At 41.5% G+C, this 17,247-nt stretch overlaps 1 protein-coding gene across 1 annotated transcript; it reads right to left on the reverse strand.

Annotated features, from left to right (window-relative positions):
* Positions 1-8,801: 8,801 nt before the first annotated feature.
* On the reverse strand, positions 8,802-16,755 carry lactb2 (lactamase, beta 2). The gene is made up of 7 exons (XM_039816777.1): positions 16,513-16,755; positions 15,670-15,830; positions 15,297-15,417; positions 13,197-13,375; positions 11,496-11,644; positions 10,840-10,927; positions 8,802-10,632 (listed from the first exon to the last, which is right to left on the reverse strand). The coding sequence occupies exons 1-7, from the start codon at positions 16,632-16,634 to the stop codon at positions 10,589-10,591; spliced, it is 864 nt and encodes a 287-aa protein (XP_039672711.1). The 5' UTR covers positions 16,635-16,755; the 3' UTR covers positions 8,802-10,588.
* Between the last annotated feature and the right edge of the window lie 492 nt (positions 16,756-17,247).

Below are 17,247 nucleotides of genomic sequence, written 5' to 3' on the forward strand. Positions count from 1 at the left end.
CAGCCATAATAATGGTTCATGTTGGAGACCCAATTTGGTTGTTAGTGATGGAGGGTTCACTGGTAATTATTTGCATATGAGGCATTGTGACACACACACACACACACACACACACACACACACACACACACACACACACACACACACACACACACACACACACACACACACACACACACACACACACACACACACAAGGGTAAGAGAACTACAGAACAGAAAGTCAATGAGAGACACAGAGAGATGGCCTACTTCCTGGCTGTGATTAATGTGCGTTACTAAGCAGCTCTATGGTAACACAGAGAACCACAGCCACACTTAGCTCAGAGCTGCTTTACTGTATGACCACATAACACAAGTTGATCACAGTCTCATAATCCCCGGCCAGAATCAAAAAGTCCATCACCATACACAAACCACACTACACTTTTCCAAAGGATGCTCCATCTGCAAAACAACACACCAGTGATTCTACATTTATCTCATTTCCCATCACAGTGCTCATAAATCTATTTACTGTACATGCATCACATTAGAGAATATGAATGGATGTCCCATATGCCAGGGATCTTCAACAAGGGGGTCTGGGACCCCTAGGGGATCCTTAGAGTCAGAGGGGGCCTCCAAATTATTGTTAATTTTGGAAAGTTTTTTCAGAAATTAAAAAGTCTTAACATGAATCCACCATATTATAAGATAATATAAATCCCCACTGCTTGCTGGCCTAGGTGGTCACTAATTCAATCCACAGATACATTTAATTCTAAGGATTCACTTTGCCACAAACATGATTTATAAACCATGCCAACAATTATTAGGCTATTTTAAAGCTTAGTATTATATGCAACAAAGGTATGTATAAAGGCTTTAGGCCGCCCTACATGTCATTGTAGATCCAGTTTATTATGCAACTTCATTTTATAAATTATATGTAGTAGGGGGTCCCTGCTCCATCTCTCTTTCAGTTAAGGGGTCCTTGGCTTAAAAAACGTTGAAGACCCCTGCCATATGCCATTCTTAGCTGTCATCATGTCAATAATCTCGCATTGCCAGACCTTCCTCCACAGCGCTGCGGAGGAGGGTCTGGCTAGTCCACACAGCATTCCTGGATGGAAGAAAAACGTGCTCTGGTTTATTGGCATTTCTTTAAACCAATCACAATCGTCTTGGGCGGCACTAAGCCCTGGACACACAGCCTCAGGAATGAACATGCTGTCTATTTTAACGATCTGAAACGCAAGTAGCTTTGTGGGCGGATCTCCGGCGCTGTTGCTATGATACCGGCGGGATAAATGACTCTTGTGCCCGACGCAAATCTAAAATGGGTTGGTCTGAAGTAGCTAGGTGTGGTTTGGGCGTAACGTGAAAATAACCAATCAGAGCGTCATCTCACATTCCCTTTAAGAGCTTGTTCCATGGCGGATTGATATTATGACGGTGGATTTGCCTGGCGTACGCCAGCGGGAGCTGTCGATGCGAGATACGGCAGAGTAATAAATGCCCGTCTTGGCCGGGTGGCGATGTTGCTGCTCTTCTCGGCGCATCTCCTCAAGTCTGGAGAGGATTGCTGCAGCCATGGAGTGTGGGCCTCCAAACGCACCACCTGCTCCTGTTGTGCCCCTTCCTCCTCCCCCCACTCCATCTCCGTCCACCCGCTCCACCAGGAGCGCATCACGCATTGCCACTCCTGGACCAGATTCCGCCAGAGTGTCCAATCCCACCGTAGTTCAACATCACGTCTCCTTAAGTCCTCTAATATTTCCTCATTTATGTCATCAACACATCCATGATTCATGGAAATGTTGTGTAAACACAACAAGCCACAAAGAATGCTGCAATGTTTTGAGGACTGTACTGTACGTTGTGCACACGCTACATTATGGCCAAGCATGCGCAACTAAAATAGCATCTGAATAACGCGCTACTGACGTTAGATTAGCACCATTGACTTTAGACCAGGTTTTTCCTGGTCAGTGGCGGAATTGTTTTCTGAAACTGCACCAGGGAACGTTTGCGCCTGAACACGCCTCCTCTTTTCGCTGAACCGCCCCCAGGAGCGCAAATACATTCCCTAATTTACCGCCGTGCGTAGGGGTGCAAAATAGGAATGATACATGTGTCGGTGTACAAAGGCAATTGCGCTGAGTACAAGATAGGGCCCCTCATCTTAACCCAGTAAGTTTACCAGAGAGACTTGCAGTTAGGGGTGGGCAATATGGACAAAAAATAATATCTCGATATTTTTGGTGATTTTGACGATAACGATAATTAGACGATATCCTTTAGAAATGTGTTTTTAAAAGTCTTAGTTACTTAATCACTGATGATAATAATGGGCACAGTGTTGAAAACAGTTCTTATTTATTTTCTTTAAAATGTAAGTATTCAAGTAAAAACTATTCAAAGACATAAAATACTAATATAACTAGTGTAGGAACATTGAACTCTGAGTCAACATTCAGTTGTTCACCTCTGCTGTAATGTAAATTGTGCAGCATACAAGCAAGATGAAATCATAATAATAAACAAAGGGCTCTGTTCTGTAACATATTGCACACAACCATGTCCTTATTGGAAGCAGTCCTGGTGCTGGGACAGGGCCGTGTCAGGCCAGGTTCTGATAGTCCTTCTACTTGGCTGTATAGTCATTCTGACTGGGATGTATGCTGGTATCAGGAGTAGTTGGATGTGATCTGACTGATGCATGCTGGTATCAGGAGTAGTTGGATGTGATCTGACTGATGCATGCTGGTATCAGGAGTAGTTGGATGTGACCTGACTGATGCATGCTGGTATCAGGAGTAGTTGGATGTGACCTGACCATTGACATATATAAAATGGACCAACAGAGCCCGTGTCTCTGGACGGAGACCAGTGAAGGATATTAGAAGCACTTTTCCGGTGATCACTTGCTTTCCTGCGCAGCCTCCAACTGACAGAGACAACGTAGATGTGACGTGAGCAACGTGTCTGAAAGTGTGAAGTCTTCTGGTAGCTGTGCCGAGAGAAATCTCAATCATTCCCAATCTTACAGAGACGGAGAGCGTAGGTATATGTAAGGAGATAACATAGGCACAGGCTAATTACTGATCACTAACATGCTAGTTAACATTAGTAATTAAACCTAAACAGCTAACGTAAGTCCAAACTGCCTACGAGCTTCTCCTGTAATATACGGTAATTAATAATAATACATAAGTTTTATATAGCGCTTTACATGGAACTCAAAGACGCTTTACAAACAAAAGAAAGAAACAAACAAACAAACAAGATGAGTGATTATTGTAAATTATGGATAGGCCATTTGAAACAAATGAGTTTTGAGCAGTTTTTTATAGGTGTTCAGTGAGTCCGTGTTTCTGATGTGGATGGGGAGTGAGTTCCAGAGAGTGGGGGCAGCTATTGCAAAGGCTCGGTCCCCCAAAGTTCGGTGGGTTGATTTGGTGATGGGTTTGAGGAGGTTTAAGTCAGCTGAGCGAAGGCATCTGGAGGGGCGATGGTGCTGTAAGAGGTCTGTGAGGTATGGAGGGGCCAGATTATTGAGAGCTTTGTAGGTGATGAGTAGAACTTTGTAATGGATGCACTGTTGTACAGGGAGCCAGTGAAGCTGTTGAAGGACAGGGGTGATGGGTTGTCTGAACCGGTGTAGGTGAGGAGGCGAGCAACAGAGTTTTGAACGTATTGCAGTTTTTGTAAAACAGATGAAGGGAGACCATATAGGAGGCTGTTGCAGTAGTCAAGTCGTGATGTAATGAATGCATGGATGAGAGTTTCAGCAGCAGATGTCGAGAGGGTGGGGCGAAGACGAGCAATGTTACGTAGGTGGAAAAAGGCAGTCTTTAATTCCTCTACTGTGCGACAGTAAGTTACTTGGTTAGGACACAATTGTTAGCCTATTTTTATAAAAACGTCTGCTACGGAGCCATAACGTGAGGTACCAGGTAATGGAGCCTTTTATACATTGTGGTGTTTCTTTAGAAATAAACAACGGACAAATGGATTCTTTAAACGCTTCAGATGGAAAGTTATTCTCTGTCAAAGTGACGCCAAAATGTATGCTAGTCAGTGGAATGCTAACGGGAGGTGATCTCTTTGTAGCGTCAAAATGGCGCCATAGGAGGTTCAAGTTCTGAAGCGAAGCTTACCCCCTTGGACCTGACTGATATATGCTGGGATCAGGAGTAGTTGGATGTGATCTGACTGGCCCAGGTGAGGGAGAGGAGCAGTTCTGTGTGCTTTCTTGATGTTAGAGTATACATGGACTAGTGTGTTCTTCCCTCTAGTAACACAATCTACATGCTGGAAAAAGCTGGGGAGTACAGACTTTAAGGACAACTTGTTAAAGTCCCCTGCTACAATATGTATCTCCTCCAGGTGATCAAGCTGCAGTTTGTTCACTATGGTTAGCAGTGAGCCAAACTTGTGCTAACGTTAGCATCGGGGGCTATGTAGACGACAGTGTGCTGTTTTTGTGGTAAATAAAATGGCCTGTATATTACCGACAGGGCTCCAGCTCAGGTGAGCCGTGCTGGGCAACAATCCTGCAGCTGGTACTCCATTCATTATGCACAAAAATGCAGTCCTCCTCCTCTGGTCTTGCCGGAGTTCTTGTCTCGATCCTGCCGGTAGCTAGCTCGGCCTGCTAGCTGCCAACAACAATCCCTGGAGCACCGGGTCTGGCTATGTCCTCCGGGATGTTATGAGCCGCCTGGAAGGCTCTCGTAACGGCTGTGTTGTGTCGTAGTCCTATATTGACTAGTTCAGTGTGGCTGTACTTGTATAAATACACACCGATAGGAGAGCTAGTAGCCGCTGCACAATCGCACGCCGCCATCTTTGTTGACATTAGTGAATGTGTAGCGTTCCGATGCGTGTTTTGAAGTGTTTTAAGTACACTTGAAGTAATTTAAATACTCGATAATGCCAATTTGCACATCGTTAACACAACAATGACGATATTATCGTAGACGATATATATCGCCCACCCCTACTTGCAGTCACTTTGAGAGTCCTGGTATCACGTTGCCCAGGAGCTCGTCCATGCTTCCCGTTTCCGCTTTGTCACGCGCCGCAGAAAAAAATAAAAATAAATAAATAGTGGTGTGCAACCTCTGCTCACGCGCTTTAAATCCTGGCGCGCTGGCAAGATCTACGTCAGCTTGGCTGCGGCTACTGTAAAACAGCCATTACACATTCACACCTTGTTAAATAAGAGCAAATGGGAGATAGCAGATAAACTAGCAGAGTGGGAGTCAGGAACCAAAAATGAAATCTCTTTGACGGATTGAAGGATTCAATGATGATGTTTTTAAAAATGAGCTTGCTTGCTGAGGATAAGACCTGGTAGAAAACATGCTATGGAGACTGCACAGTCAGGCTTCCTCCTCCTCCTCCTCCTCCTCCTCCTCCTCCTCCTCCTCCTGTCATTGGTCAGGGAATTATTTGAGCCATCACGTGGTTTAATGAATTCAAGCCACTAAAGAGCCCTCACTGGGCAAACTACCAATCTAAGATCATGGTCTTAAGTACATTCCTGCACTCTTGCTGCAGGTAGTTTTGGCATTGAAATGGTATTGAAGCATACTGATATTTAACCAGACAAATCATTATTGTTATGGGTTATGTTTAAGCTAACCGGGCTCGTTACACAACAAAACACCAGTGCTAAAAGGTTAACTTAGCTGGTAACACTAATCCCCTGGTCTCCTTGTCCCTATGTGTCACGTTGAACATGAGGAGGAGACTAACTTGCCTGAGTGAGTGTAGGTCTTCCCTAATTCTAAAAAGGGGTTGTGCGTTGGCTCTCTCTGGGCATGGCCAGCCCCAGCGTTTGCTCGTTGACGTTGTTTTAAAAATGTGTATTTACAAAAGACTGTTGGTGGGAAAAAATCTTTTACGTCGAAACAGTCTTTTCTCTCATTGGGTTTCCTTAGCGTGTCTGTGGTGTGCGTTGGTCCCACTTGAGGCCCTCCGAATCTTTCCTCAAACTTGTCAATGAATCTCCATCATCATCCCCCCCACACATGCACATCTGGCTTATAAAGCCTTTCCCATCAGCTTACTACTGAAAAGACATTAAACTGGTATCATAACAACACACGGCTACTGCAAAGACCAGGTCCTAACACTGTCCTGGTGCATTACAGCTGAGTTGACCAAACTGTAATAAAGCAGCAACAAAACCACAACGGAAACAAATCTGAGATCCTCAAACATCAAAAACAAGCATGCACAATGTGTGTATCAAGATACCGAACTGTGCAGATGCACAAACAGCATGAAAACACCCTTGATCTTTGGAGCAGAAAAAAGGCAAAACAGAGTATAGAAACTATCTCTCAAAGACGGGGGATGAGCACAGAACCTGGTAACCTGGTGTACATGTTGCAATCCTTTTCAAAGTTCACTTTGGGGCGCAGGAAAAAGCAAATAAGCTTAAAAGAGGCAAAAAACATCATGGTTCCAGCCGTCAAAGATAACATATCCAGAGGAGTCAGATGGTACCTATCAGGTAGGCAAACGTACAGGTTCTCTACAATAACATACCAGCACAACAGCAAATATGGACAAATTCCTGAACAATGGCAAATGCCTACTGTACCTGACTGTTACACCATAAGGTTTAACCTGCGCTGGATTTCTATTCAGTAGAAACGTGTGCAGCACATTAAACCACAGCCCTGCAGGCTTTCTATGCAGATTATCAACAGCTTTGTCAACCATAGTGAACCAAAGACTCTGGGCTCCTTTAACAAAGACTTGAATGACATAATTGATAGAAATGCATTTTTGGTCAATTGTTGTCCAGCCATATCTCTGCAATGTATATTTTTCTCAGCATACTGTGATCAACCTGTTTCTCGATAAACTGTGTCGAGTTGACAACAATGAACAGAATCAGAACCGGAAGCTGGTCAAATTACTCTTCAAAATATAACTATTAAAGTATTAAAAAATAAAAACAGTTACAATACCAAAAATATTCGAGTCAGATATAGTTATAATACATGTTGGGATTACAAACACAGGTTTCTTGTCTACAACTAGCCTAGTTACGCATCTGGCTGAAATTCTGGAAATGGGGTTATACCTCAATAAACAGTCCTGTGATAGCTTACATTTTATTTGAAAATGATTATGACAACTTTAACACAATAACATGCTATGCCTACATGGCAAACTATCAATCAATCCGCAATTTAATATAACGTATGAGTAAATGTAAGTAATTAACATAAATTGGAATTAAAAATGAATTGGTGTTTTATTTTGAAACAAAATACGGGACTATACTTTTTATTCCACTTGACGCTTGAGTTGGTTGAGGAAGTCCGAGCAATATATGAACCGGGAATAAGTCAAACATTTCACAATGCAACTACTATGTTTACCTTAGTCCCGAAAAACCCTCGAAAATCAACCAGTGCTTAAATGTTGGGGTCGTGAAATTCTACAATGACAACAGCAGACTGTAGCTGAACGTCCACGGTCCAGCTCGCAGTTGTCGCTGTTGATAAGGAAGGGCTTTTAACAGCTAACTGGTAAAGTTCAACAGCAAAGTCCCGTTGGGGGGATTTGTGCAGATATACCACACACTGTTTGAACCCGTTAGACAAACACCAGCATACCAATATCAGCGTTTACTTTTTTCACCAAAAGACTTGAGACCTGACGACGTGGAAGAGGCACATTTGTATCCGTCTATTTAGCGATCATTTCGCCTAAAAGCCAGGTTCGGTAGCCTACGGATAGCTGTCAGTCACTAACCCTAACCGACAAGTCTCCATGTTTACACCATGGTTTCCACTCGCTAACACTTCTTTACAGGCTTATAAACACTGCACGGTAAATACCGGTCGATTCTAACGTTATTTCCCGGGCACAATTGACGTTAGTTAACCCTATAATATATTTTCATAACACCATACAAATGTCATAACGGTAATGTCGCGGCGTTATTGAGAGGAAATGTGAACCATAAAGTATGATAACCTTGGTAGAAACTGATCCAGACACTTTACACAAGCCCCTTCAGGAATATTATCTCTATTTTTGGGGGGGTGGGATATAGCAGGAATAGTGGGGGAGGGTGTAAAGAGAATGACAGGAAACTTACCTGAGAGTTGAGAAGCCATAGGTGCGTGCACTCCGGCCGTCTCTCGGTGTAGTCGGTGAGCTGTCGGTCAGCGCCAGCGGGACGGAGCGGCAGCGGCGTCCAGGGCCGAGGCCGCCATGTTCCTGTGGCTCAGAGGCTCCTCGGCTGTTTCTCTTTACCAGTAGACCCCCTCCCTTCCTCTCCATCACCACCACCTCCACTCATCTCATTACCACACTACAGAGCTGGGTGTCTCTCTAACATTCTCTCTCCACCCTCTTTTACCTAACATAAAATACTGTTTGTTTTTTCATTTGTGACAGATGAAATAGTTTAAAAGAAAATCAATTGATGATTGTGAAACTGAAACTTTAGGCCACATATATAGAATGGATGTTGTTCTCAATAGTTAATTACTCTGTTATTTGTATTGCAGTGCTTCTTTACTAATTGTGGCCATGTGTTTTTAAGGCACCCTGAGAAAAAAAAAAAAATCATGATTTACAGTGTCTGTGCTGCATGATACATGCACTGTAGTTCTTTACTTTAAGTGGTGATGTTGAGCAGTTTATATAAAAAAAGCCTACAGAAAAGACTCTTCCTGTATTTATGGCATCAGAGCTGTTAGTCAATATGAAAACGACACAGGTCAAATGTTCATGCAGTAGGTCTGATTATTACTCATAATTCTGGGTCATCGAGATGATTTGGTAGAGAACATATGCAGCTGTTCAATGCTGTTTTTTATTCATGAGTTTCATAGTTGATATATAACCATTACCATGAGTTATCCCCCTCAGGATGATCTAATAATTATCACAAATACACAATTATTCTCATTCATGACCAGAAAGAAATACAACAGCAAATCACTGTAAAATGTTGTAAGCCATTCAATATTTTTCAACAATCTTTTCCATCACACATTCTTTACATTTATTTAAAAAAAAATAAAAAATAGTTGTAATGTCTGCCATATGTTGCAATATGTGTGTACATTATCCTAATTTACTGTTCATGTCGTGCCCCACTACATATATTAGCAGAGACTGCCCCCTAGTGACTAAATGACAACACTTGCAGCATTTCTACAACAACTGCTTAATTATAAAGACTGAAAACAGACAAAAATAGATTAAATGGAAGTTTTAAGAAGGGGTACAGCAGAAGAAAAAAATAAATCCAAATGGTGGGCTGGATAGAAATATATATCATCATGTAAAGACATCTGTCACAGTCAACAGTTGGATTTAATTTTTGGACTCTACTCAGCTGGATTTCTTTATCCTAGTGGCCTTTCTTTACCCCACCCCGCTGTACCTTCTTCCCTGAGGTCTGTTAATTAAGTTTGGCAGACTAAATGTTAACAACTACCACCTCTTAATTCATATGTCTATTACCCCGGTAAACTGTTATTCTTGAGGTAAAAGACATCCATCAGTTGCCAAAGTCCAAAAAGGCTACAGATATCAAATGCAATCAGAGGTTGGAGGAGAGGAAGAGGAGGAAAAAAGAAAGCGGAAAAAAGACAGGGTTGTGTACCAAACTCCACTGATAAAATTTCAGTCATTTCACCAATCAAATAGCTGTTTAGGATTATGTTTTTGTTTTTTTAAGATTATATTTATGGCCATTTCTGCCTTTAATGATAGGACAGTTCAGACATGAAAGGGGGGAGAGAGGGGGAAAACACACAGATAACCATCACAGGTCAGACTCGAACCCTGGCCCTTCTGCGTTGAGGAATAAACCGCCACATATGTGTGCCTGCTCTACCAAGTGAGCTAACCGGCCACTAGGCTTATGGTTAGGGTTAGGGCCACAGCCTTAGTTAGTCTGCTAATGAAAGCAATTGCCGCTAAATTAGTTTCAAGTCAACTAAAGTGTTGGCTAAGTTACTAAACTGGGAGGAAAAAGCCTTGTAGAAGGAAGAAGAAAAATAAGACAATGTAATTCAGGCAGATGGGAGCACTGTGGCACACTAATCACATTGTAGGACGGGGCTACTTTTCCATTTCCAAATTTTGGGCTTGTAAGCAGGCTTCAAAATTAACATTTTCGTCTACCAGCCAAATGGCTAATGAATGTTAAAATATTACCAGCCATTCAATAGATTACCATTGGTTTTTTTGGCTGGTGAGTGAAGCAAATCTACCAGCCACTTGCATATTTCACCAGCATTTGGCTGGTAAACGGAGCTAATTTAGAACCCTGCTTGTAAGACTTTGACACAGGCTGCAGCTCAGTCCTCGGGAGTGTGATTGTTGGTCTTGTTCCGTTTGCGCCGAGTCAGGAAACTTCCAAGGCAACATGTGTGACCACCAATAACATATCTGTCAATCAGCAGATCTAAGGCATTCGACCCTAAACATTATGCTAAAACGTGATCATGTTCGATTGAAAAATTATTATATTATCTGTCGACCAGACGGATTTCCATCATCCTTGCCAAATGGTCAATTAGAGTTGATTTCTTCACGATGTCTGTGGGCATCACAGGTTACTCTTCCATTTGATGTTCTGTGAAGATTCGTTCACTGAGGGGAGAATATAGTGAGTGAGTGCAAAGCCTAATTTTGTAAATCCCGAACAACACAAGCAATCAATCTTCATGAACCCTTAACCTTGTTACATAATAACCAAACTATCTGATTTCCCAGATCTGCCTAATTTGGTTGAGTTGAATTACTGATGCTCTAAAATTCTCCCAGACGTTTTTGCAGCGGTAGTAGGAGATGACGTACCCAGGGTGATCTTGCCATCTTTCTCCAGTTTCTTTAAGTGATGCATTAGGTTGATATTAGCCGCTTGATGCAGGTATTCAGGAGTGTCCTGGGAGAGAAGCAGTGAGAAGCAAGCACAGCATTTGACTATCACCTCCAGGGTCCAAAATTAGCACAGTCAACTAGCCAAATGCTGGTAAAATGTGGAAGTGGCTGGTAGATTTGCCTCACTTACCAGCCAAAAAAACCCAATGGAAATCTTTTGAGAAAATGGCTGGTGAAATCTGAACATTCACTAGCCATTTGGCTGGTGGACGAAAAAGTTCATTTGGAACCCCGATCACCTCCATGTGCACAGACGGGTAGCTTGTGTGATTACTTGCCGGCTTATTTTCAGGTCACTTCCATAGACTTATCCTTGTTTTGGTTTCATTATTATATATGTTTACTTGGTATATGGAGGAACTTGCATCTTCTTTGCAACTGAAAGCAGCTCCATCTAGTATGGATACCACTGAACAAGCTTATCCTAGCTGCAGGGACTATGTTTGACAACAGTCCAAATATGGCTAAGGTGTACTATACTGCTGGTCTCAGCTTCACTACTCACATGGGACGGTCAGCCCTTGACTACAGACTGGAGAACTTATCAAAGTAGCAGACGGTTTAGTCCTAACCTTGTAGACCATCTTGACGAGCTCCATTGAGGAGAAAGGCTTCCCTGCTCCATCCTGAATGGCAGCCAGGATCTGCTGCTCTCTTTGGTCCCGGTGGCTGATGTAGTATCTGATCTTAGAGCCAGCATCCTGAACCACAGGGCCGTGACCTGCACACAGAACAGCAGCACGTTCCATTACTTCACAGGTCAGACTGACTGATGGACACCTGTGATGTGTATCAGGAAAGTGGAGGGCCACAATTTTAAGTGGCAACTATTTATAATCGAACTTTTTTTTTTGCATTTAATCTAGACCTAGGGATTATTTGGATATTATATCAAAATATCGTGATGTGAGACTATGTATCGTCTTTGATTTTGGAAATCGTAATATGGCATAAGTGTTCTCCTGGTTTTTACAGCCAGCATTAAAGTAAAGTGATGTCATTTTCTGAATTTACCAGACTGTTCTCGCTGTTCTATAATTTGCCTTTACCCACTTAGTCATTATATCCACATTAAAAATCTAATCAAATTGATTTGTCACATACACAATCATACACAGTACAATGTGCACTGAAATTCACCTGTTCTGTCTCAATAAAAACAATACAAATAAAATCCATAAAAATAGTAATATATACACAACAGGAGAAAATGAGGTGGTGGGAGGGTTCTCATTGAGCAGACGGACAGCCTGAGAGAAGAAGGGGGAGTGACAGTGATCCAGGGGGGCTCTCTCTCCTCTGGTGGGACATGTGATGTGCTGCTGCAGGTCTTCAGGTTAGCACTGTTACAATGTTCAGCCTGCTGGTTAATGTCCCTCTGCTATTTCATTCTGGCTCTGAGCTTATCCAGTTTGTTAACTCAAGATCATTACTCATGATTTTTATCAAAAATATCATTGTAAAAAAATATTTAGTGAAAGCACCCCAAAAATATCGTCGCATATCGACATGGAGGTATTTGGTCAAGAATATTGTGATATTTGATTTTTTATACTCTTCATCTAAAATAAAGTGACTGCAGAAGCTTGTTCTTTTGGTTTGTCGGTTGGCTTGACAGGAGGAACAACAGCTTTTGTTATTTGTTATTATTTTGGAGAAAAAAAGATAGAAATCAAAGAAGCTAAATTGGCAGCACTGAAACGATTAGTCAAAGTTGATCAACAGAAAATGAATGGACAACAGGGCTGCATGATATGAGAAAAATACGCAATAACGTTGTTGAATATAGCGATATCTATATTACTTGCGATAAATAAACAGATATTAAAGTGTGTTCAGTTCTGCTGCTTTCCTTATTCTGCTAAAATACAACAAAATGCTTGTTGAATTTAAAACAAATGAAAGGAAATCATTTCCAACATTCTTTTATTGAACAAATTGAACATTGAATTGAATATAAAAGGCAACACTAAAAAAGAATAACGATTACATTATAAAGTGCAGTTTTCTACTGATATTTTTTTTCAACTAACACAAAGAAATCTCTGAGTGTCTTTCGTAATACGTCGCAGCCTTTCGCGAGATGGCTATTGTACCAGTTGATTTAAAAAAAACGATATATTGTGCAGCCCTAATGGACAGCAACTTAGATAATTAACAAATCGTTAAGATGATCTTTCAAGCAAAATGCCAAATATTTGCTGGTTGCACCTTCTCAAATGTGAGGATTTCTTGGTTTGATAGTAGTGATATCATCAATGTAGCACACCTACCAGGGTAGATGATGTCAGCCTCCGAGTCCAGCAGGATCTTCAGAGACTTCATGTAGTCGTAGAGATCCTCGAACACGGCTGTGCCTTCACCCAGGATGCAGTCTCCAGAGAAGAGCACCCGGTCCTCCTCCAGCAGCAAGGCCATGTGGTCATCAGTGTGACCTGGGGTGAACAGCACTCTGGGATAAAGAAATAACTGAATAACTGACTGGAACCAGCCATTACAGTGTTAGGTATGATAATCATTAATACACACATATTTTGATGTTACTGTGGCACACTCAAAATATCTCATACATTTCCATCTTGAGAAAGGCTTTTTAATTTTGTTTTATAGTTTTTCTCCATTGGTTTGGCTCATTTCTTGAAACAGAAATGACATTCTCAAAACAACATGGACAAACCTCCAAACCACTTGGCAATCGTTCACAACAGAATTGAATTTCTCATTCATTTCATCAAATTGCAAATGTCTTAGTACATGTCTCAATGTCTCAGTACATCTTTGCAAATGATTAAGTACAGGTAGCCTACATTTAGTACAATTTCCAAGTGAATAGATCTTGTTGATCTAAACTGATTGTTGATGGTTGTTCTCTCCAAAACATGTCAGCGTCTTTTCATTGTATAAGTCATCACATGCACAATAGTCTGTTCAATTGTCAAAATTAGTCAAGAACATAATACCATGAATACCATATATGAATCCCTTAGAACATTTGATAAATTGATTTCAGTGATTGACAGTCAGGTGAAACTAGAACTTGACTAACGAAGGAGGAGTTTGACACATCTCAGATGACCAATCAAACAGTATGTTTAGTTACCTGACAGGTGCTGTCCATGATTGTGAATGCTGCCAAACATGTATATATAGAGCCATTCATTTTCATTTGATCCCTGAAAATGAGAGGGCCTCACCTACCACAATATGTCATTGTATGGGACAATGTGATTTTCCACTGTGGCCTGCTCATCAGGGCCTGGTTCACTACTCATCCAAGGATGGTCATGGTGTTCCTACCACCTTACTCTCCTTTCCTCAATCCTATTGAAGAGTGTTTCTCTGCTTGGAGGTGGAGAGCGTATGAGCATCGGGCTCAAGATCAGAGGTCCCTGCTCCATGCAATGGACGCTGCGTGTGAGGACATGCACGCCGTTTCTTCCATCGTTGCATCGCAAGGGAGAATATACGCTGTGATGTGGACGAGAATCTGTGGCCAGACAGACAGCAGCGTGGGGATGGCCAGGAGGGTGAGGACGGTGGCCAGGAGAGGGAGGGTGAGGACAGCAACCAGTGAAGAACTGTTAGTTGTGAAACTCCAGCTTTATTTACAGCACTGTAGGCTACATATACTTTTCCTTGTTTTTTGTTTGTGTGTTTATATTACAGTATATTATGCTGTATACATTTTCTTTTACTCTGATGTATGGAAGTTACTTTATGTGTGTGAATAAAAATAGTTACAATTTCCTTGGCAGTATGAGTGCAATGTGTGATGTCAAACCTTGGAGGCTACTCTTACCCTAAAATCCTATTTTTTTGTTTTTGTTTTTGTTTTATACACAATTGTATTCTGTTAGCGAGACAAAAAACAGTACAGTAACCATTGTCAGTGAAGGACTGGGCTAAGACTGAAAGGTGGACATGAGGGATATTTCAATGGTCCTCTGCCCTAGTGACAAAACATCTAAACATTTTGACTTGCAGTGCTTACACAATGCCAAAGGGACGAAGCATTTTGGGGGGACTATTTAAATGAGAAAGAAACTTAGTTTTGACACATGACTGAACTGTTTTGAGAGAGATATGAGCTTTTGCAATTGAGCTATAGTGTTGTGCTGAACTGTAAGACTGTTTTGCCAAATGATCTTAGAGTTTTGAGAATGAAATTTCTGTTTCAAGAAATGAGCCAAACCAATGGAGAAAAACTGTAAATGATGTATTATTTTGAATTATGCGTCTATTATAGTGCATATTATAGTACACATTATTTACAGTATATCTTTGGATGTCGTTTATATTTCCTGTAAAGTTAAAGTCCTACCAGTTTAAAATGCTCTCTATACATATTCAACTTTCACATGAAGTGAACTGACTTGAGTGTGGCCCCCTCCGTCTGGACAACATCTCCATCTTTGAGATAAGTAAAGCTTGTGTTTCCAGCGGTCTCTTTGACTTGGCTGGAGCGAGGCAGTTTGCTGACTCGTACCTCAGAACCTGCAGGAGGGAAAACGGAGAAATATTGGACTGCCAAACAAACTATGATGAAATATGTTATTTCTGCCCTGCGTATATTTTTTACACAGGCACTTTTGTGACAACTAGATCCCAAACAGTTGAAATTTGGATTAATGACTTCAAACGGAACTGACCCTTTTTCCAATTTCTAATTCAAATAATACTGCAGGGCTGAACAGTGCTAATCCAGGGCTCATTAAACCTGTTCCACAGCACACATCCTGTCCTCACCAGTGATGTCCCTGCAGATGTCTTCCACTCCGCCCGTGTGGTCATGATGCCAGTGTGTGACGATGATCTCCTGGATGCTGGTGTTGAACTGCCTCAGTGCCTGTTTCAGACTGCTGATGTATTCAGGCACAGCAGGTTCTCCAGTGTCTATCAGCACTCGCCTGGAATATTGTCACACATTTTTATAAAGTATGCATAATCCAGCCTTTAAAAGTAGCTATCTGTATTCATATATACTAATTATGCTAATGTATTAACCTTTTGGGTGGGGTTTTCTTTAGTTTATTGTCTTACATCATTAAATGTTTTACTTTACATAACCATTCATATCGTATTAGGCATTTTTTTGTTTGTTTTGGGTATCAGTATTTTTGTAACCTTTGTCTACTGAGTATATTTCTGCACGTAAGTTATATATATATATATTATTTCATGACAGAATAAAACTAAACTATGACTTGTATAACTTCCAGACTTCCAACAAGGAATTGCCTATATATTTTTAAACTTAGTCGAATAACCTAAAAAGTACTTAATATTTCCTATATTGAGTATATGCCGAAATAACCAGTGGACGCTGGCAATTCAGTATACATGATCGGTCTTGGTCTATATATTATGTATTTTTGCCTATAAACAAGGAACCATTCAATTTAGTAAAATGTTAATGGAATTTGGCTTGATGTCCTAACGGGGCATTCTGAAGGCTACCTGGACACCAAACCCAACGGTCACGTTTATGGCCAAATGGTCGTTTCCAAATACAAGCATTCTGGGATAGAGAAGGTAAGCATTATTTTGGCGAAGATAGTAAACGTCTATGGTCTATTTGTGTGGTGTCACCTTTGGCCAGTCCCGACCAGGTATGTGTTGGTTCCCTGCAGGGTCATCGGTCCCGGGTTACAGCCCAAAACTCGAACAACTCTGGCAGACAGCTGCTCTATCCGAGGGATGACAGCACTCATAGCTAATATATATATATATAACGTTAGCTATAAAATAAAACAACAAAACATACAAAGGTAAAAAGCAAATCTTCGTCAAACAGGCTATATAAACGGAAACTGCATGTGAACAATATTTACTTCCTGTATGTCCCAAAGCAGCCTTCAAAATAAAAGTATCGCAGTAGGGGAGATTCTTTTCACTGTCTACGGGGAGACCCAATACATCCATGGGGGAGACAGGGGGAGACCAGGGACGGTTGGAACGTCCTGCAGACCTGAAGTGGGAGTCCAACATCCTTAAAAAGGCTCAGCAGAGGATGTACTTCCTACAGCAACTGCAGAAGCATGGCTTACCACAAGAGCTATTGGCCATCTTCTACAGTGCTGCCATCCTCCTGCCTCCCCCGGCAGGCGCTATAGATCCCTGCACACAAAAACAACCAGACACAAGAACAGCTTCTTTCCCACTGCCATCACTCTCCTGAACTGCTGAGAAGTGGGCTCATCCCCACTTAGGCCATTCACCTACACATTATCAATATGCATCTTGCACACTACAGTTGCACTATTACTTTGCACTCTACATCCCACTCCATTGTTTTTTTTTCTTATTGGTATAGTTTCTGATTTC

The sequence above is a fragment of the Perca fluviatilis genome, chromosome 11 (assembly GCF_010015445.1).
Source record: "Perca fluviatilis chromosome 11, GENO_Pfluv_1.0, whole genome shotgun sequence".
NCBI classification, from domain to species: Eukaryota; Metazoa; Chordata; class Actinopteri; order Perciformes; family Percidae; genus Perca; species Perca fluviatilis.

Excerpts from the sequence above, each read along its gene's own strand:
- lactb2 (XM_039816777.1), bottom strand. The coding sequence starts at position 16,634 with ATGAGTGCTGTCATCCCTCGGATAGAGCAGCTGTCTGCCAGAGTTGTT. Across the intron at positions 13,376-15,296 it reads ACGGAGGGGGCCACACTCAA|AGTGCTGTTCACCCCAGGTC; the intron begins GTCAGTTCACTT and ends TCTTTATCCCAG. Across the intron at positions 10,928-11,495 it reads TCGTCAAGATGGTCTACAAG|GACACTCCTGAATACCTGCA; the intron begins GTTAGGACTAAA and ends CTTCTCTCCCAG.